Here is a 20,982-nt window from a genome sequence, read left to right as displayed (position 1 = left end):
AACCTCAAAAATGTTCCAATGAAGCGTTTGCTGAAACATCGAAATCTGGACAATTTTGTTTTTCAAAAGATGCGATTTTTGTAGAGAAGAACAGAAGAAAATAACAAAGAACTCAATGATTGTTTATCCTGGATGTGTTGCAATGGCTGTTATTTTGCTGTTTTGAGCTGGATGGAGCAGTGCACGTACAGCAGAAGGGAGCATGTTAATGGGGTGTGTGTGTGTGTGTGTGTGTGTGTGTTTGTGGGAGGGGGGGGGGGGACTGTACTGAAAGAGACTTCAGACAGATGCCTAATGCAAAACGTTTCATTTATTTATTTAAGCCCCACCACCACCACCACCACCACTGCATAGCATGTCTATATATGTCACATTATGTTTTGGATGAAAATCTCAAACGAGCTGAATCTGAGTATCTGAGTTCTAAAAAAAAAAACAAAACACCATTTCGGAGGTTATTTGCGGCTCACAATGCCACCTGATATTCGTCACAACATTTAGATCGCACCGTCCAATCATCTTTTTTATCGGGGAGGGGGCACGGCGGGCGTTGGCGGCAGGGGGGGGGGGTTAACTCGCAGCGCGTTACCGGCCAAACATAACAGCCGGCCTAAATGATGCGTTTGCAATGGGCCGCGGGTACTTTACGAGGGGAAGCGCCCTCTTCCCAGAAATGGATCCTGCCCCCACCCCCCCACCCTCCTGCATACGAGCCTTTACATCCTCCTGCCACTGCCACCACCCCCCTTTTGTCATGTAATCTACACTCCTCTGACAGCTCAGGCAAGGCCCGGTGGGAGAGTGCCCATCCATCTCGCTGCCCCAATCTGCCTCCCCTGTTTGGTTCCACATGAGCACTCAGCTGCTGTGACTAATTAAATAAAGCGCCGTGCCCTCTGCTTCCTGTTAGCCATGGCAAGGTTGCTGGTGCACAGAGATGGAGCGGAGAAAAATGGAGGAGAGCGCGCGTGTCTGTGTGTGTTTGTGTGTGTGTGTGTGTGTGTGAGTGGCTGCCCCGTAAAGGAGGAGGGGGGGTGGGGGGGACACCGGAACCGAGCCTGTAATGAAGCTTCTGTCCACAGCATGATAGACACCCGAGTCACACAAGTGGCCGCTGCCTTTTAGTGTTTGCTCAACGAGCGACACAGTGACACAGCCGTTTTTTTCTTTTGTTTGTTTCTCCTCCCCTCAGTGTTCATGTTTGTTTTCTCTCTCTCTGTCTCTCCGTCTCTTTAGCCATGACGCTGCTGCAAAGCTAAAGCCTGAGAGATCAGAGGTGAGTGTGTTACCGTTGCTCAGGTGTCGTACCCTATATCCCGCCCCTCCCTCCCCAAACCTCCCCCTCTTTCTTCTTGTCACAATCGGCACCGGTGTATTTTTAGCAGTGGGTGCTCAGGAGGACCGGCCGTCTCTGGAGGCTACGGGTAAGTGCTGCCGTAATGAGGCTGGGCCGCATTAATTCAGCAGACAGTCGGAAAATACGACGAGTCTTGACATTTTGATTGGAGGCACGGCGGGGTCACGGGCCGATATCACAAATCTATTTCTTTCTTTTTTGACTTTATCGGTTGTGTAAACACGAACCTGCTGGCCTTCTTAAAGAAGCTTCGAGAGGCAAATTAATGATAAACATTTTAGGCTGGGGGCGAACGGCCTGTCGCTCTTTTTTCCCTCTGTCTGTCGGAAATGATCCTCCCGGAGTCTCCACTCTGCCGCCAATAGCCAGCGGCCGAAAAATGAGGTTTTTATTATGATTAATCCCTCTTTTTCTTTTTCGCCAACCTCAATAAATTACATTGTCTCATTTGAATCTGCCAAATTTGGTGGAGAGAAAGAGAGTCTTTGTTGAAAAGGCAAATTCTCCTGAGAAACTTAACATGGAGACAACAGGAAAAAAAAATAATCCAAGACTTTGGAAATCTTCACTTTTCATTTTGATCCCCTAAGCTGCGGAATTATGTTTGCCCCAATCCAGTTAAAGCACTGTTGCCTCAGTGACACCTCCGTAGACTCAGAAAAAGTCACTGTTTGATCTGTTTGAGTTCACCCCAGTGAGGTTGAACTTGCCTGTCAAGATAGTCCATAATGGCATAATTATAGCAAAATGTGTTCCACATACAAACCTGTAGTGTTGAACAGTGCAATTTTATCATTTGTTTGCAAAAATGTAGGCATTATCACACACAGTCTGTGCTTTTGTGTGCTGTCAGTGTTTGTTCAGCACCATGGACAGTTCTCTTTATTCCTCTGTACAAGAAGGTTGTTCTGACTATTTATTGCTGTTGGCTGTATTTTCTTTTTTCCTTTTCCAGTGGCTTGGATGTAAATTGTTTTTTAGACACGTGCCCTGATTAGGAGCTGCGTATAATCAACAGCGCAAAAGAGTGGAGCAGGTCGCATTTTAGAAAATGTGCACAAAGTGCCGACCTGTTGATTGTAACCGGCTCCCTGCCAGGATTAGTACGTGACCTCGAGGAAGGAACCGCTTGCTCTGTAGGAAACTGGCAACGCTCACAGATTAGCTACTGCACTCTGACTCCGAGACATGTTGGGAATTGTGTTTTGTTGTTTGGTTTTCCGAGGGGAATCGTGTAACTATGATGGGAGGAAGTTTATTTACAAGCTTCTCTGGAATTACCTTTCAGAGATTCTTCTTTGGCTTTTCCTGCTCCCACTTGTAATATATATATATATTTTTTGTTCCTACATACACCGTTAACTGGACTGGGTTTGTGTATGTTAGGGCCAAATTGTGAAGGAGACAGAAAATTAATGTAGTCCTCATTCAGTGTAGAAACAAGTTTTGCTAAAGATTCAATGGCCTTAATTAAAAACTAATTTACTTCCATGCTTAACACTGATAAAAGCCACCTAGAGCATTAACCATACTCCCTATTTGGTCCGTGTTGGTCATCCAGTCTGACCTCCAATATGCTGTGATCCTTCAGCCCTAGACTGAGAGGTGCTGACCTGTACGTCAGTGGAACCCCAGAATCAACGTGATAACAAAAAGAAACAAAGAAACAAACAAATGAATAAAGAAAGTGTTTTCAGCCACTTTTCTGTTTTTTTTTTTTGTTTTTTTTTTCAAAATATGATTTATATTAGTTCAGTTGTTTCTATAATGGGACAGCTATTCTGTGTTTTAATATTAAGAAAATGATGAAAAAAAAAAAAAAGCTCATTCTTTCGGCGGCTTATGACATCCTCTCAGTACAGGGCTAAATAATGGCTGCACTCTGCTGTTTGTGATGACTGTCCTCTCTTTGAGGACTCTACTCCACTCTGCTGACCTGAAGCAGCGGCATTAATACAGTGGTAGGTAGGCATTACAGATAGTGATGGGAGCAGGGGTGCTGGCTGTGTTATACCCCGTGGCCCTTGGGGAGAGAAATAGGACACTCCATGCACTGGCCCCATGTTTGCTCAACCATGGACAGCCTGTGTCAAGCTTTATATTCCTTCATGGATACAGCACACGGGCCTCCGTGGGCCGGAAAAACCCGAGACCTCAGAGCTATTTTAGGGAAGCGGGAGCGCTGTAAGCGACAAAGGTCACAAGTTGTCAGGACAAGGTTCTATATCTGCGTAAACAGCATTTTTTTTTGCAATAGTAAATAATAAAGATGTTCTATTTGCTGAAATACAGATGTAGCGAGTGCAATCCTGGCGAAAATGGGAGAGGGAGGGTGAGCGAATGAGCCCTGCAATCTCAAATCGGACCACAAGATGGCAGAATTTTACACACTGTACCTTTAAAAACAGAGAGAAATGAGATAACATCACCGGAGCCTCTGGTGAGAAGCAAATCAGTGAACATTCTGCCTGTAGTGAACTGTTCTTGCAGTCCAGGTCGCTGGGTTTTCCCGTCTGCCTTTCACCTCGAAATGTACCTCCGCCAGGCACTAACACGCTTGTATGGTGGTAGGCACACAGCAGAGATGAAGGTGATGGTGCTCCTCAGCCTCTCCGCCGCTCCTCAGCAGCAACCCCTCTCCATTAGCGCACACAGCATGGACCCGCACTTGTCTTCACCAAGCCTCTTACTCTCACTTTAAAGGCCGCCACTGTCTGATGTGTGAATACCTTTTATTACCAGGTCGGACAGTTACAGCTTGTTTTTATTACACCCTGATTGGCCATGGCCGTAAAGCTGCAGCATGCAAAGTGAATGGAAAATGATCGAAGGCGGCGCAAGTAATTCCCTGTTACCAGCCAAAATAAAATCCAGCCAGTGGAAGTGAAGGAGAGGACATTTGCCATTGCTCTGGTGTGTACTGACCTTCAGCGGGACTTTTAATGCCAGGTAATATTCTGTCGGCCTCGGGACCTCTCTGCTGCTGAATCATCCCGGATCGATTATTGTAATATTTCTGTGGCAGTTTTGCCCATCGATTAGTGGCTGTATGCAGCGTGGCATATCTTAGTGAATACAGCAGGGTTTTGCATTTCATTAAGGTGTTTGTCGAGTCGGCCGGCAATTTCCCTCCATGAACCCCTCGCCTCATCAATATTTGCGCTCATTGGGAACTTACGTCCAGACACTCAAACGGTTATTCCCTCATTACGAGCCGCTGGACGAACACCGTAAATATCTGGCTGGAATAGACCTTGCGTTGTGCCTTTAGCCTGTAGCATCACCTCATTGGGCGAAGTACATAAATACACTGAACATCTGGCGACACCCCTTCCCCCTCCAACCGCCTTTCGCATTTCCATAAGCTCTTAAAATACATCCTATGTCGTTGGTATTCGCATTTTTGTCGAAAACAAAGCCTCAATTAAAAACGTATCATCTGCTTGCATCTCAATTACTTCTCATGCAATGCATCTTCCCTCCTCTTCACACTGACTCAGAAGTATCAACATATCATGGATCATAAACCCCACCCCACCCGTTTTCCCTAAACGCTTCAGTCCTCTGGATGTGCATCTTTTAGCCACAGCTAATGTGAAGATGACTCAGGGTGATGACTAAACGTCTTGTCACGTTTTCTTTTTTTTTAAAAGGTCCCATATTATGCAAATTTCACTCGACCATTTATTTTCAGTGGACAATAGTGTGTTTCTATCTTGTCATTGAAGTCCTCTGAGAGAACAAAAGTCCACCTGTAATTTTCTTTTTTTTTTTTTTTGGCTTGCTTCACTTTTCTGGAACTGTGTTCTGAAATGAAAAAAAGGCTTTGTAACATCACAAAGAGGAGATGTACATTCTAGTTTTGTGACACTATGCCCATCCAGTTGAGACTGAAAAAAAAAAAAAAAAAAAAAAAAGCATCAGGTGTGTTTTTTGTTTTTTTGATCATTTTCTGACCAAGACTGCTCCACTGGAGTCTGGGATGAAAAGTTTTGAACCTTTATATGTCCTCTTTGTGTGTCTGTACCAGCGAAAATTCTTTCACTATACAATCGTCCTTTCAGGAAAACATTAAATGAGGAAGACAATGGCGTTTGTTGTTGTTTTGTTTTCAAGCTTCAATTATCTCCTAAACAAGTGATGCTCAGTTGACATTCTAAATCTAAGGCTGCGGCAGATAGAAATACAGGCTAAGGCCATGCTATGGTCGTTGCCAACTTTTTTTTTTTTCTTAAATTGATGCCTACCTGCTTGCTGGAAATGAATAAGAATAAGTAGTCTTGAAGAAAAAGAATATAAAGAAACGGTAATGGAAGAGCACCGTGGTTGGTCCTGGTTATACACCCTGCGACTTTCAATGAATTTCAATGAAAGTGCAAATTACATTTTGATCACAGATTGGCCCTATAGGTGCAATTAGTGCCACGTAATGGCTCTTTTTCAAGTCATTCAGCCGACGTGTGAAATATTGATTTTTAGTTGCCCCCTACATATTCACTTTAGCTCAGGAGCTTCAAGTATAGAATGTATTTCATTGTTAAACTTGTAATAACTTTGGGCTTCGTCAAAAGAGAGGAGAGACGCACAAAAGAGGAGGGGGGGGGGTGTCAAATTGGAACAGAGAAAACTAGTCTTGAAGTTCATATATATAAAAGCCTTTTCCAACAAGGAGCACATAGAGAGGATATGGACTCTCTTCTGATTTGATTTTTGTTTTTTTGTTTTTTAGTATTTGGTGAGAACAGGAAGCCAGAGGACAGACAGGGATGAGCGCCTCCGGTCTCCTCCTGCTGTATTGGGCAGGTGAGGCCCGGCAGACGCTGATGATGTCAGACAGGACACTCGCGTTCGACTCTCTCCCAGGGGCTTTTCTTGAAGTGGAGTTTGGCTCACTGTTGCAGTACCACTGATCTCTGCATTATTTATGCTTTTGTCTCAGCGATTTATCAGCCGTTTTATACCTCACAGCTTCATTCCACAGTACATCTCCGCTGATGGAATTGGCTGCAGCAACGATAGCCTCTGAGGGAGGCTAATAACGGAATGTAGTGGCTCATATTGATACCAGAAAAGTGTTGAATGGGCTGAATGCGTGCCTGGAGACCAGAATCCGAACGGTTTTGACGCGCAAACAACATCAGAATAGTGAAATAAAAATGAGCTGTAAAGAGAAAATTGCCTTGCCTGGCTCTACTTTCTTACCTTTGTATTAATTCCAGGACATGGAAGTGGTAATATGCGAGCCGTGGTAGGAGTTGCACAGCAACTGAATCGCTGATCAATTGCAGCTAATGAACACGGCAGGAGTTCTGCTCCATTTCCCCCCTCAACAGAGAGCTGCCTTCTCCGGAGAGCTCTTTCTCTCCGGCTTTTGCCAGAAAAGCACAGGAGCCTTCATTGAAACCAAGTGCCTCTGGGCTCAATTATCTGCCATAGATAAACTCATAATGCAGATGAGAGACTGTGTGCGAGAGACGTTGCGGCGTCGAAAAATCACAGGCAGACCTCCGAGTTGCACGGATGCGGGCTGCTGGGAGCTGCTGGGAGCTTCTGAGGCGGCGAGGCGGGAATCTCACGCGCGGATGCGTCGGCACCGGGCGACTTGATCTCCTGCATTCAAAAGACGCGCTCGCCGCGTGATTCCCGCGTGCTAAAGTGTAGTTGTTGGACGGAGCCGTGGAAAGTGATAGATCAAAAGCAAAAAAAAGTTTTTTGATCTGGATTACCGTCGTCTCCATGGATACAAAGTCTTCCTAATACAGATGAGAGCTCCATGGCGATGACCTCATCCGCTTTGATCGTGGCCACCAGCTCACGGCCTTTTGTCGCGTCCTAATTGTATCACTTAATATCCCCGCTCGGAGACGAGTTTGCCGCACTCTCTTGTCTTCGCAACACATCGGGGAGAACTTGAGCTCCGTCACCGCGGGCCGAGCTCAGGAAAGGTTTGCCTGCGTCGCTCTCCGTCGCAGCTCACATCAAGTTTGGCTGCAGCAACAAAAACAAGTTTTTCTCTCGAACGGTAATTGCTATTAGTTTTCTTGTTTTGAGCAGGGGCCAGGATTTTTAAAACAGCCTTGCCGTTCCCACAAAGAGCTGGGACCAAAGAGGGCGTTCCGACGCCAGATAATTTGCAGATGGCGCAAAGCTTAATCCTGAGCAGCCCCCCCGCTGTCATGAGAATATGAAGAGCATATTGCCCGTTGAATGGAGGGACGGCTTTTATGTGTCGCTTTTTGAAGAGAGCGCACGCTACGCCAAAGCCGCGGGACTTTGTGCGTCTCTGCGGGCTGACCAACTGTTTCCTTTATTTGTTTCACCCTGCAGCAATACATCTACTAATGAGATGAGGGCGACGGTGATAAGACGTGCGAAACGAGTCGTTCATTTTCAAGTGCATGCGCTAAAATGTGCCGGTGAGATTTGCATGGTTTCACTGCTGAACGTGCAAACAATCCATCTGCGTTTGTGACTCTTTAACCTCGTGTTCTGACGTAAAGCAGCTCTTATTTGCTTTAGTTTGGCAATTCTCTTCGCCTCTCTGCCATTCATCATTTAAGTCTTTGCCATTGTTGTCTGCAGTGTTTTATGGCAATTGTCCAACGGTCTGATTCATTTTCTTCTTGCTTTGCTGCCTCCGAGTTGGCATCAAGTTGAAAGAACGAAATGTGACTCAGGCGGCAACGACTCAATAACAATTGTGTACGGTGGGAAAATGGAGCGCACATATCATAAAACAGCCGTCCTTATTCAACATGAAGACTTTTCAGGGATCAAGGTCCTGGTAAATTTATTTGTAAGCGAGTTTAATTCTGGTTAAAACTTGATTTATTAAATTAAATTGATTTAAAGAGAGAGAGATTCAGTATGGGTTTTCCTAAATTGTGTTGAACCATGGCGAGTACTAAGTACTGTGAGAGGTACAGTGGAAATGACTTGTGGGCACAGGAAAATGGTGAGTCTTTTCTTCTCCCCACGCACCTTCCTCTTGGCACTCCTGAAGTCGCACCGCCTCTGGGGCTCACCGCCAGAGTCTCTTCAGACGATCCTTTAGACTGAAGTGAAGAATCAAGATTAATGCACTTCCACGTTTTACCCAGCTTCGGGGCTTGGGGTTGGGTGAGGGTCTTATAATTAACACCAGGGGGCTGCAGGCTGCTGCTGGAAAGAGGTCGAAGACCTGGTAGGGAAGAACATGGAGGGGGAAGAAATGGTAAAGATGAAAGACTGAGGGTGAAATGTATGCACTTGCTTTATAGTGGCAGCAGCAGAGTGACCTGGCTGAGGCAACACTCCGGCTTATTGATGCTGGAACGGAGTGAAAGGGCCTCGAAGCGACAGCTGCCGCATTACTGCATCTGTTATAGTGATAATCGTTACATTGTGATCTATGTGAATTAACTCACTGATACAAATCACCAGAGTTTTTTTCTGTCCTGCATGGAGTTTGAACCACAAGGGAGTTCTTCAGATTTAGGCAACCCTACACTTAACTCAATAAGAAATGCATTGGTCATCTTAAAAAATCATTCAGTTCAAGACTGCCTGTGTGTCTTGCAGTCAATTTCTCAATACATCAATGACACACGGAAGAGCTACAGAGACGTTTCTCTCCCCTATGCATTAGTGCTGTTCACCTGGCAAGAGGAGAAGATAAAGACATTTTTGAAGAAAAACAAACATCAACCTGACTGACTGTTGTGCTTTATCATGGCATCCATGGCAGACGTAGACGTCCTTCATTTCCTCAAATACTTCCTCACAATGCACAGCAGTGTTATTGAGAAATATCACGTGCAGGCAGCGCTGTTGCAGTCACTATGTGGAAAAAGCAGAATTCAGTAACAGTCCCTGACTGTTGTACTGAATGCTGACAAACCAACACTATGAACTCAGGTTATAATGTAATAAAAGGTTAAGTGATAAGTGATCAGAGCACCCTTGAGACCAAAATTCAAAATCCGCAGTACTGTCGTACTTTGTATCCTCGCTTGTGGAAAACACCACGTCCAATCGGAAGGCTCGGTCAGGACTAGCTGTCGTACAACAACCCATAATGTCTGTCCTGCAGTCCCGCAAGACGGAATCAATTACTGCTCCCCTATATATTGGTGCTTGTACGACAGCGGTGGATCCGTGTATCCTCTATGGGACGCAGTGTATATTATTTCATAATTACCCGTTCTTGCTGAGAAATCGTCATGGGGTGTTTGATCATCCTGTAATGATCCTTGAGGTGCACCAAGGTCTGGCTGCTTCCTCATTATCTTCAGCACTCCTCCAAGGTTACTCCCAAGATGTTCTTACAAAGTCCGATGCCTGGTGTTTTCTTTTCCGCGTGGTTATTTCTGTCGGTGTCACGCGCACACACACACAAAAAAAGCGACAGCCCCGTCATATCTGAAGGCGTGATGTTCGGCGAGCACCTTATAGAGACTAGGGGGGAGGGGGGGAGGCAGGAAGTTAATGACAGAGAGAATGAGAAATGCCACTTAGATTTCAGTGTAAATGAGCAACGAAATGGGCACAGTGTGGATTTACAATGATTCATTAGATTGGATCCCAGTGCTGCTGTATCTTCTGCGTGAACAGTCTCCTATAGCTCAGGTACATTAGTGTGCAATCTCGTGGACCTGCTGTTAATGAATCTGTCCATCAGCTTGTGTCTGGGGTGTTTCAGCAGTGACGGCGGCGTTGGAGGACTGGAGTCTGCCAAGCCGCGGCTGCTTCGGCTTCATGCAGTCAGTCTTAAAGCCTTTTATCAAAAAACTTTAGGCAAAGTTTTCTTTATTTTTTTATTTACGTAATTTAGATGTCTTTGCATTTTTGCAACATTCAAAGGAGTCTTTACAGTGACCGTGTATAAAGAGGACAGAGTCGTCATGACCCATCGGTTTGTGTACGCGTTCTGAAGCCTCGAGGTTGGTTCACAGTCAGCGCCGTCCAGATCTTGAGTTTCTGGTCCAGATGATTTCGGCTGACTACATTTGATTACACTAAACTCCCACCACACCCACAACGTTAAGGCCATTTTTACTCAAATTTTGACCAAATCCATCAAAATGGCCTTCTTCTTTTGTTTTGTCAAAATAAGTTTGTGCAGTAAACAGGATGAGTTAAGAATAAAGATTTTTGGTTCATTGGCCTCCTTTTTGAAACCCAAAAGCACCATCTTTGAGACCTTTTACTCTGTACACTTAGTCAATTAGTGAGGTCACGTGTCACATGCCAGGAAGTGAAAGACCTGGCATTTTTGGAGGCGTATCTAAAGAGAAGGCTGTTTCCTGAAGATCTAGAAGTGATAAAAATGTGAAAATGTGTACAAAATGCAGCTATTAAACCCTATTAAAGGTGTTGGTTTTTTTTAGACGACTACACTGCATCTTTTCTTTCCACTCTTGATTCTTGGACTCAACAGCCGGCGTGACACCTTAGCGAGTTTGAATTCGATGAGAAAAAGGCGGTGTGGAAATTGGGCTGTGTTAATTTGGGTGACGGATAAGTTGGCAAGTTAGATTACCCTCTGACAGGGAGCAAATGGAAGCCCGACTGCATTTCCAAACGCAGCGCTGCTCCGCTGAACAGAGTCCTATCATTTGGAATGACAGTCTTTATTACCGTTTCAGTTTTTGCTTTGACATTTGGAAGCTGTTAGCAATGCCCTCAGGGTTTCATTTGGAATTCATCCACATCATACCAACTCATCATGTGTAGAATGTAATAAAGGCATAATAATGAACGTCAATTACGAGGTGGGAGACACTCGCAGACCAAAATATTTTCTGTATTTCCTGCGATGAGATATCTGGGTCGCCACTGCGGGTGATTCAAACATACCGGCACACTGGAAGCGGAAGCAATTTCAGTTGCAGTACATCTTAATCAAGAGAGGAGAGCTGTAGTCGACAAGTACAACCAGGGTCCTGATGGAACATGGAGCATGGGCAAAAATTCCCCTTTTGTAAGAGATTATTGGCTCCGGGGTTATTAATGTTGGATATCTCTCCAGGAAACATAATTCAAAGGGTCAGTCTGGATGAGTCAGTCCGCCGTTTTCATTTTAGAAGTCCGGCTGCACGCAGATACGGCCGGCTGACTTGAATAATGTATCTTAAAGCTGAACCTTAAAGCATATGGGCAACTCTATCGCCTTTAAAAGCTTGGAGTGGGGGAGCTTCATGTGTGACATAATTAAATTCAAGCCAAGCTAATTCAAACTGTTTAATGATGCAGGGAGAACAATTTCTTTAGCTGTGCTAGCAGTGGGGTGGTCCACAGGGGCCACCAGTGAGGAGAGGCATTAAAAGTTCAGCACTTGCCATGCAGAGAGGAGGATGTCGAGATGGGGAAAACATGTTGAGGGCCCATCCAGTCTTTTGGAAATGCAGAGTCCCGTTTGGCTTCGCTGCATTGCGCTTACGTGCTCGACGCCTTGCTTTGTCTTCCTTTCCTTTAGTGACATTCTGATCTACTGTGTGCATGTAACAGCTTGTTCCTTGTCAGGAAATGTCACTTGAGGGACTCTGACGAATTGCGACGAATCGTTGGCACGTTAGAAGAGCGACATGGAAATTATTTGGTGGCATTGAGATTTGTCTTTGCAGTTTGTGTGTGCGTTGCCTCCGTCACGTTGAATGGGAAGGGAATTTCCTTCTCTTTCATCCGTTTCTGGAGGTGAAATCCTCATTGGTCCATGCCCAGCGTCGTACACAATAAAGCAAATATTGAAAGACAAAAACTATCACTGATGAAAAACTGTATCAAGTAAAGTGTATCTATAGATTTATTTGGAAGAAATTGATTCTGCATGGATCTTCATTTGGCAGGTTTCCCCGGCTGAAAAGGTAGCAGCTGTTGTGAGGAAACCATTAGGTATCACCAGCTTCAGCCGCAGCTTTCCTATTAGCAGAGCTCAGTGTCAGAATGACAGGTCATGGCTTGAGGCTAGATGCAGCACTTAAAGGGCATGGCATCGGGAAATAACGTGGCGAGTACATTCTCTCAATAATGTGCCGTTATATGCAGCAACATCCCTGACCTCTTGGTTTGTTGCGGTGCTTGTGCTTTTATTTTGAAATCTTTGCGGCAAAGCTGGGATGTGGGTGGAGGGAGTCACTCCAACGACACTGTGGACTGGATGGACAGGACCAAGCTGGCAGGTCGTCGGCATGGATGAGCTGCATTTCCAGCTGCTAATTGCAGCTGAGATGCTGGTTGTACATATCGGCAACTAAATGTTACGATCATCTCAGCTGGTACAGTGTGTAAAATTCTGCCATCTAGTGGTCAGATTCTAGATTGCAGTGCTCATTCGCTTACCTTACCTCTCTTAAGGTTACCGGTCAGCTACGGTGGCCCGCGCACACCAACCTGGATACCTCTTCCACCTTCTTCTTCGTTGGTTTGTTTGAGGATGCTTGCGTTAAATAACTCCGCTAAATACGTATGCACTGTGAGGCGGGCAGGATTGTCCATGCCAGGCTTCCATAGAATTATGATAGCACAAGATGGCAGCTAACTGGGAGCAAGACCCTTGATCTATGTGTATTCTTATGTACGCATATAAGAAGCATTCTATGGGTAGGGAAACTAACCTATTATTGTACTGTGGCTGTACACTTTTATCCATGTATATTGAGCCTTTGCCAATATAAAATCACCAACTGGGCCAAATGATACACTGGCTTATAATGTTTTTTTGTTTGTTTGTTTGTTTGTTTCTGATGTGTCAGCAGTGAAGTGAAGAGGCCTTGACATCCTCCTCTTTGCTTCTTGTTGGGGATGAGAAAAAAAAACAATGTCTTGACAGATAAGTGTGTGCGACTCCTGTGCTAACAAAACAGGAGCGACATTAAAAAGAAGAAGAAAATCTCTCAGACAAGCTGAGATTAATGTTGGCTTTTCACTGTTTACATCCCCTTTAGCTAACTGGTGACCTTCGCTTATCCCACTGACTAGAGTACTTAACGATCTGCTACTGAATAAAGAGTCGCACACTCTGACATTTACATTAACTAATGTGATTATGTCACTAATGGACCTACTACATGGGTGACTGACTGCTGGCTCTACCGATGTAATGAATTTGCATGCCACCACAGCAGCAACATGTGTCGCTCCCTCTTAATTGCCTCTAAACATGCTGCTTGAACCTTTCAAACGATCAGATCGACGCAGTGAGCATACATCTTAAGAAAAATAAAAAAATACTCCCTACACCAGCAAATAATTAGTGGATGTTATAGACAATCGCGTGGCTGCAAGGTTATTGAGCCAAGCAGCGAGGCCTTCACGCAAAGCTCCGTGTTTATCTCGGTCAGCTTCCCATGAAGTAATTAAACATGATGGTTCAGTTTCCACACGTGCAGTGGCCAATTCCCTTTGAACTGAGCACCGCCGGCCCCTGAGGTTTGGAATTTACGAACTACTGCAGAACACCACGCGCAACTCCAGTCAACTACGGCTGATTGGAACACGCCCCACGTCTGTTGCTCATTATTGCAGAATATTATTAGCAGAGGCAAATTATTTGTTGTGGTTGTTCTGACCTGATCGGTATCTTCACTGATTAGTTGGGCTCTCCCCCCCCCCCTCCCAAAAAAAAAAAACAACAAAAAAACACCCTTTTCCTCTAACGGATGTGGTCGGCCAGTCAAATTCTCATTTACGACAACGATGTGATCGCTTGACGTGACCCGCCTTCTTCTTCTTCTTCTTCTTCTTCTTCTGTTTGTTTTATTTTGTTTTCCTCCAGGAGCCTCCAGGAGATGAGTCTGCCGGGTGAATCCCTGCTCCGCCTTATCCATCAGTCTGGACTCTAGTTCCAGCGGTCCTTTCCCAGAATGCCAAAGCCTCGCCGCACAGAACATGAGACCACCACCACACTCATCCCAAGAACCCACCACCGCCGTCCTCCCATACCCCCCAAATCCCATCCTCTTTACCTCCACCACCACCACCGTCTTCCCAAGAACCCCCCGACTCCTCCCCACCACCACCACCACCACCACCTCCACCACCAGCAGCTCATTCCCCATCAAACACAGACCGGCACGAACACGCCATCCACTGTTACTTTTCGTCACCCTTCGTTCACCTTCTGTCGACGGCGGGACGAATGCAGCTGGAGTGGGACGCGTCTTCCACAAGACAGACACACACACAGAGAGACTCGGCTCCGCCACATTTGATGACGAGGGGATGTGACAGGATCCTCCCCGCGTCGCCGCCATCACTCGGCGTGGGCCGTGATGGGCCTCGTGTCGGGGATCCTCCTGCCTAATAGGAAGTCAGACACTCGGAGACGAGACCCCCCCCCCCTCCCCAGCCCCCACTCTCACCCCCCACCCCCCCAGCCTGCCTCTCTCCCATTACTCCTGCGCTCGCTAATTAGCGTCTGTCGCTGGAGTAACTTGTACCTGTCAGCGTGTGCCACTGGCCAGCATTCACTAACTTGGTGGTGGTGGGGAGGGGGAGTGGGAGTGGGGTGGGGGGCGGGGGGGGGGGGGGGGGCGAGAGGGGTGTTGGGGGGGGTTGAAATTGAATGCCAGCTAAGCTTCAACAAACTGCAAATGGTCCGTGTGTCGCGCCCTGATCCCCCCCCCCGCCCCCCCCCCCCCACCCCCTCTTCTCTCTTGTTCTCTCTCTCTCTCTCTCACTGACCCTGGGAGCCTCACATGTGGGAGACTGTGTGTTTCTTGTTGTTGTTTTTTTTTTTTTTAAATAAACGCAGACAAACCCGACTTGTGTTCCTTTTTCCTCTAACGCTCACGTGGGATGTTGCGCGGCTTCCCCCCTCCGTTGTGTCCACCCCCCACTTCCTACTTACATTAAAGCAACGCGGTGCAACTGCCTGCTCATGAGTAATTATTGCCACCAAACACAACCCTCCACCCCTCCCCCACTCCCGCCAGCCCTTCGTGCGGCCACTCTGCGCTCGCCCGAGCATCTCGCCACCCCAGGGATTAGCCCGGCCCGCTCCTCTCCCACGCAGTGATGGTTTTGCTCAGTGTTGTAGTCAAGACCAACCGAGACGAGAGAGTATCGAGAACGAGACAAGACGAGATGGAATTTACTTTCGTCATTTCGCACTCGGACGGCAACAAAAACAATCACGTCTTTAAATACACGGGAAACTCTGGGTTGTCGCGCGATCCTTGCGCTCACCGCTCGAGCCGCTGCGTTAGACTGTTGATGGAAGCCCAGGCTCTGTGTGTACAGTAGCCCTCGACCTTGCCGCGCGTGTCCCGGTGGCCCAGACACCCGCCTGAAATTAAATTACAGATTAGCGGCTCCGGGCCCAAAGAGAGGGCGGTGTGGATGGGTTGAGAGGGTGGCTGGAGGGGGGGTTTATTTGGTTGCCCCCCCCCCACCCGTGAGAAGCTCTCCTTCTCTCATTCAGGGGGCCGGGAGAAAAATGTCATGAGATTTAAGGAAGAAAGACATTTTCCTCCGTCCGACTGCGAGCAGCTGTGACCGTCGTCGCCGCAAAGGATTGAAATGTCCACAGCGGCACCTGAATCGTAGGCTGCGGACGCATCGGGCGGTGGGACTAGCGTGGTGGCGCTAGTGCGGAAATTCAAAAGGGAAAAAAAGAAATTGAACACAGAGTCTGAGTGAAGCAACGAACAGATAAAACGCCGGCTCGCTGTTTCTTTTAGGCCCCTTAAAATAAAGCGGTGGGGTGGGGGGGGGGGGGGGGGGGGGGGGTGCTGGAGGGGGCTCTTTTGAGGCGAGAAGAAGCAAATGCCAAGCCCTCATTAACTGGGAAGCCTGGCGAAGCCTTTTGCCCTCAATCATTCCACATTATTCCTCCCTGGTAATATTCAAATAGCGTAGCGCTTGATTTGGCTATTGAAGAAGTTTTAATAAGACTGTGTGTCTCTTAAAGGCAAGGTTGAGACAAAGTTTAATTGAAAAGGCGTGAAAAACCCAAAACTAAACCTTAGTGACTTGTTAAAACGCAAATGGATTAAATTTTGGACCTGGAGCGTCGCCGGTCTTCAGTCAGATACGGTCTTGATTTTTTTTTTTTTTCTCCTTAGTTTTGGAGCAATCAGCAATCAATGAATGAATAAAACCAATGTCCATGGATTTGAGGCTTACAAAGACAAAACCTGGCAGCACAATTTATCCCTCTGGTTGCAGCCTCCTGCAGAAACACTTCAGTTTTACACTCTTGTCAAACTTCTTGTTTCATTTCTGCTCCTTTTCCATTAAATAAGGTGACGGTGGGGTAGTTCCAGGGGGCGGAGTCATCGCCTCATTGGTGATTACCATCTCTAACCACGCGGAGACCGACGAGAGGTATGAGCGCCCTCTGTGACATCACACGGAGCAGATATTCAGACCATCAAAAAGTGAAGCAAGTAGAGAGTTGGAGGGCGAAAAGTGTATCGCTCTGTTTCTCTCTAGAGGTGCATGCAATGCTTTTCTCAATCCCCAGTTCCAAGTTTTAATAGGTTCACAGTCTCAGACTGTCAGTGACCAAAAAAAAAAAAAAATGTGGATGTGACCTTGACCTTCAGAGTTGCTGCTGCTGCCCCTCAGGAGACGGGAACCCGTTGGTCTGCCGCAGCTGTCGGCTGAGACGGTTTGACGGCTGCTCTGACACGCGTGGCAAGTGTGAATGCGCAGATGTGATTCCCCCCCCCCCTTTTTTAAATCCCACCACGTGATTCTTCTTTCGTGACCGCTTCACTGAAGGCTTTTACAACCCCTTTAGCACAAACACACCACATGGACAGTTCTGTTCCTCTTCCATTAAAAGTCGTCTTAAAGCAGAGCCAGCTGGTGGCTCCTCCTCTGCAGACTTGCCTGTGGCCTGTGTTCCTGTGTTGGGGACGTGTTGGGACACCTGAAACCAAGGTGTTCTGACCGGAGCCACAAGTCTGCTGCTTGCGTTCGTTTCAATGAGGGGCGCCGATTCACATCAGGAGCCGCAAAGGGAGTCGGCAATTAAGCCCATGTGGTCGAGAAAATCAGCCTGAGGACCAGGATTGAGGAGCGCCCGTGGACGTGTCATGAGAACTGGAGACAGGACTGGCAATATGGTGGTGGAGTGAGTCAAACCCCAATTGGCCCAAAAAGCGTTTTCCCCATAGACTACAACAGAGGTTGTGACAGAGCTCAGCCGAGACACCGGGGTCTTCATGAGACCACCGTGACGCTGATGGCCATCACGTCTCACACTCCCACCATCCTGCTGTAAGCTAAAATCCATGATTGGCAATCATGGATTTTAGCTCACACGTGTACACACGCAGGACATGTGTGCGCTCGAAAAGAACTGCTGCATAAATTATTCATTCATTTAAATGCTAATTTAATTTCAAGAAATAAATATGCATGTCGGGGCATTCAATTAGACACTTTTTTTTATTATTGAATTGTCATCCAAGGATTTTATTATCATTATAAATATTGTCAAAAAAAAAATGATGGGTTTAGCTTTGCTTCACAAATAAATGATAACGATATCATGTTGGTCCATTTCCAGTGAACTAAAGATTTGGAATAGTATCCAAGTATTATTTTATAGACCTAAAGATGACAATTTAATGCCTGTTAATTTATAGCAGCAGAGTTTGGGGCGTTGCAGTTGGGGGCCGGTTCCACCGAGGGACCACTCTTGACGAAATACATGGATGAGATGATTTTTTTTTTTTTGTTCTGATCAGTGTCTGATTTCAGCATCCTCACACAGTGGTTCTTGTGAGGCCAACCCCCCCACCCCCCCCGGTAGGAGACCGCTGCGATATTTCTTTCAGATGTTTCTCTTGCGGGAAACCTCGGACGGTGATATTGTTAATGATCCAACGCTGTGTCTGCACAACAACAGGAGAAAAAAAAACTATCTCCAAAAAAAAAAAAAAAAACCCAAAAACCCCAACATATTCGCAGCTATCAAACAGACGCACCCCGGCGAGATGTCACACACAGCAGCATTTTCACGCTTCTCCAGTCTTCTGCTGTTTCAGCGAGGATGTGCTTGCACGCCTGTTCTCTGATCATTTTTTTTTTTTTTTTTGCATTTTTCTTTCTCTCTCTCTCTCTCACCACCCCATGAAAAGGCAACAAAAGGCGAGGCGGTTGTGGTTTATTATTGAGACTCTACATCAAAGACGTGAACTCTTGCTGGCTGTGGAAAAAAAAAAAAAAAAAAAAAAAAAGGTAGTGGAGCTGCACCCCCCGAGAGGAGGGGCGGGCCGTGACGTGATGGTATATTTTATAATCTGCAGGCAACTGTTGCCAGCAAATCCTCCCGGTGCTACAGTCAGCATCAAAGGGAAGAAAAGGTACTAATCACAGACCATGAAGTCATAGGTCCGACAAAGAGGCGACTGTGCGATGCCAAATGGAACACCGACAGGCTTGCACGTCAGTCGAAGAAATGTGAGTAACCTCTTTTTGGCATGCAAGCTGGTGAAAAATCAAATCAAAAGAAATGAATATTACCAGAGTCACATTCTTGTAAAAAAAAAAGCTTTTTGGAAACTTGTTTCTTTTTTTACTTTTTTTTTTTCTTTTTTGTAGGCATCCAAACCCAAATGTATGCTTGTCTCTAGACCCTGAAAGCCTTCTTCCTAATCTGTTTTAACAAAATTGTGAGGAAAAAAAACGTTGAATGTTAAAAGGGCCCTATTTCCTTGTTTGGCCCAATTTCCAGATTTGAAAAAATAAATAAATAAAAGAATTTTGGTGATCTGCATCTAACGGTTTTCTTTGAATTACTAATAAATGGTAAAATAGTTATGAAAAGTATAGTTGCTGTAGCCTGGTGGTACAGTGTCTGCCTTAAAGGGGCCTCATTATAACCATTTCCAGATTCAATGAATTCATTTAGGTGATTCACCTCCAGCAACAAACAGGTTTTGTTTAGCCAAACAGCTAACATCAGCTGTGCAGGCCTCACAAAACCAGCCTTTCTTTCTGTCTTGGCTCTCTTCCGCCCTCCCCTACCTGCTCCATCCGAGGCCCCGCCCACCTTGGAACAGCCCTGCTCCCTTGTGACTGGCCAGCCGCTCACTGCTAGCGCTAGCTAGCGGGTAAGATGGCCGCCAGCTGTCACACGGTGAAGCTTCGCCCTCACTTCCCACAAAGGTCTGCAGAGGCGTTGCTGTGATAATCAGCTGGGCTTGTGACGTAGGAAACCTCCCCCAAAAACCCGACGCCCTGTTCCAGCGCAGTGACACGGAAAAAGTCGGCCCATCTAGACACTAGTAAGTTGTTCATTTTCCTACTTGCTGTCTTTGTTGTGTGGCATGCCAGCAACACACATGCACAAAAAGAAAAAAGAAAAATCATGTTTAAGAACTACAGCGTGCAAGTATATTGTCACCCACACAGAGATACACTATTTGATTCAATATAAACCAGATATCTCCATTAAGACCCTCTCCCTTTTCTGAAGCTGGTCAACTTGTGTAACGATTCTAATGAAATAAACACACACACACACTTTATCACACACGTCTACATCGACACATCTTTCTTGAAGTTTGTAAAAACTGCCCATTACAGAACAATATGCCACCCACACACTGTCATTATGCACAACTGCAGTGTATATTATTTATATACAGATACATTCAGGAAGTGTCAGCTTTCATTTTTGCATGATTTTCTTCTCTATTTTATTTCATACCATACTTTTATCTCTTTATGAAATAGTTAAACTCTTTGCATGCCTTTTATTTTATGATGCTAGTTCCCTTGTAAAGCTGCTAGAAAGGCAGATTTCTCCTGAGATCAATAAAGCATCTATCTATCTATCTATCTATCTATCATTGATTGGTACTCTTGTAAAAGTAAAGTACAGATACAAAGTTATCTCACTGTCACTAAATAGTTTTGAGGTCTTAAAATCTTTGTATCATTGAACAAAACAATAGCAATTTTTAAGAATTTTCCGTTCCTCTATTTCTTATTTCCCTCTGTGAAATAACAAACAACAAAGTGATGTGTATTTTTTTTTTTATTCCCCTTAAAATCAGACAATGATTCGAACAACTGCAATTGATGATTTTCCTTTTTCTGAGGCGCGAGCGTAAACTCGGGGAGGCGAAAGCCACGGTGGCCAGAGGTTTATTTTAGCAAGTGAAACGTGTGTGTTGTGTGTGTGTGTGTGTGTGTGTGTGTGTGTGTGTGTGTGTGTGTGTGTGTGTGTGTGTGTGTGTCAAACCCACCCAGTTGCGCTGGGCGAGGCTGTCCCTAATTAAAGTGTTCTGCTCTGCGGAGTCCCACACTCGTCCCGAGCACGCAGAAGCTGTCTCATTCTTTTCATCCATCACATCTCCAGTAATTACTTTTGTTTACGGTGTTGGAAGCGGCAGATGTCTGATTGCAACTTATTGAGGAAATGACTCATTGGCAGTTTGGAGATGGCTTCTGTGCACGATGCAGATGTTTGGGGAAAATAAATAAATAAATAAAAATCAGAGCCACTTGAAGAGCTTGACCTTAAACTCCAACCACAACTACAGCAGGTGGACCATGGCATCGGTTGACTTGTTTATTTATGCAGAATGTCCCCATCAGTTGACGATTTAACATCAGCCAAGACATGAAGTCCGTTCACGACATTATGGAATGTACAGGTCAACAATAGAAAAGCAGTCACAGTT

General features: G+C 45.8%; 1 protein-coding gene across 4 annotated transcripts in view; it reads left to right on the top strand.

Moving 5' to 3' along the window:
• The window catches only part of cd276 (CD276 molecule), a 72,682-nt gene extending 58,016 nt beyond the window's left edge, over window positions 1–14,666 (top strand). For 2 of the 4 annotated variants that reach the window (XM_076051602.1, XM_076051595.1), the window contains exons 7-8: window positions 1,237–1,276; window positions 14,112–14,666. In XM_076051602.1, coding sequence (XP_075907717.1) covers window positions 1,237–1,259 — 23 coding nt within the window. In that variant the 3' untranslated portion in view covers window positions 1,260–1,276; window positions 14,112–14,666. Of the gene's footprint in view, window positions 1–1,236; window positions 1,277–1,382; window positions 1,425–14,111 lie in introns of all 4 variants that reach the window. The other 2 variants (XR_012929500.1, XR_012929499.1) reach the window with 2 other exon arrangements.
• Window positions 14,667–20,982: the final 6,316 nt, after the last annotated feature.

Source organism: Nelusetta ayraudi, unplaced genomic scaffold (genome assembly GCF_046127955.1).
Source record: "Nelusetta ayraudi isolate G7.1 ecotype Tasmania unplaced genomic scaffold, CSIRO-AGI_Nayr_v1 ptg000005l, whole genome shotgun sequence".
Lineage (NCBI taxonomy): Eukaryota > Metazoa > Chordata > Actinopteri > Tetraodontiformes > Monacanthidae > Nelusetta > Nelusetta ayraudi.
This window is presented reverse-complemented; position numbering and strand designations above follow the sequence as displayed.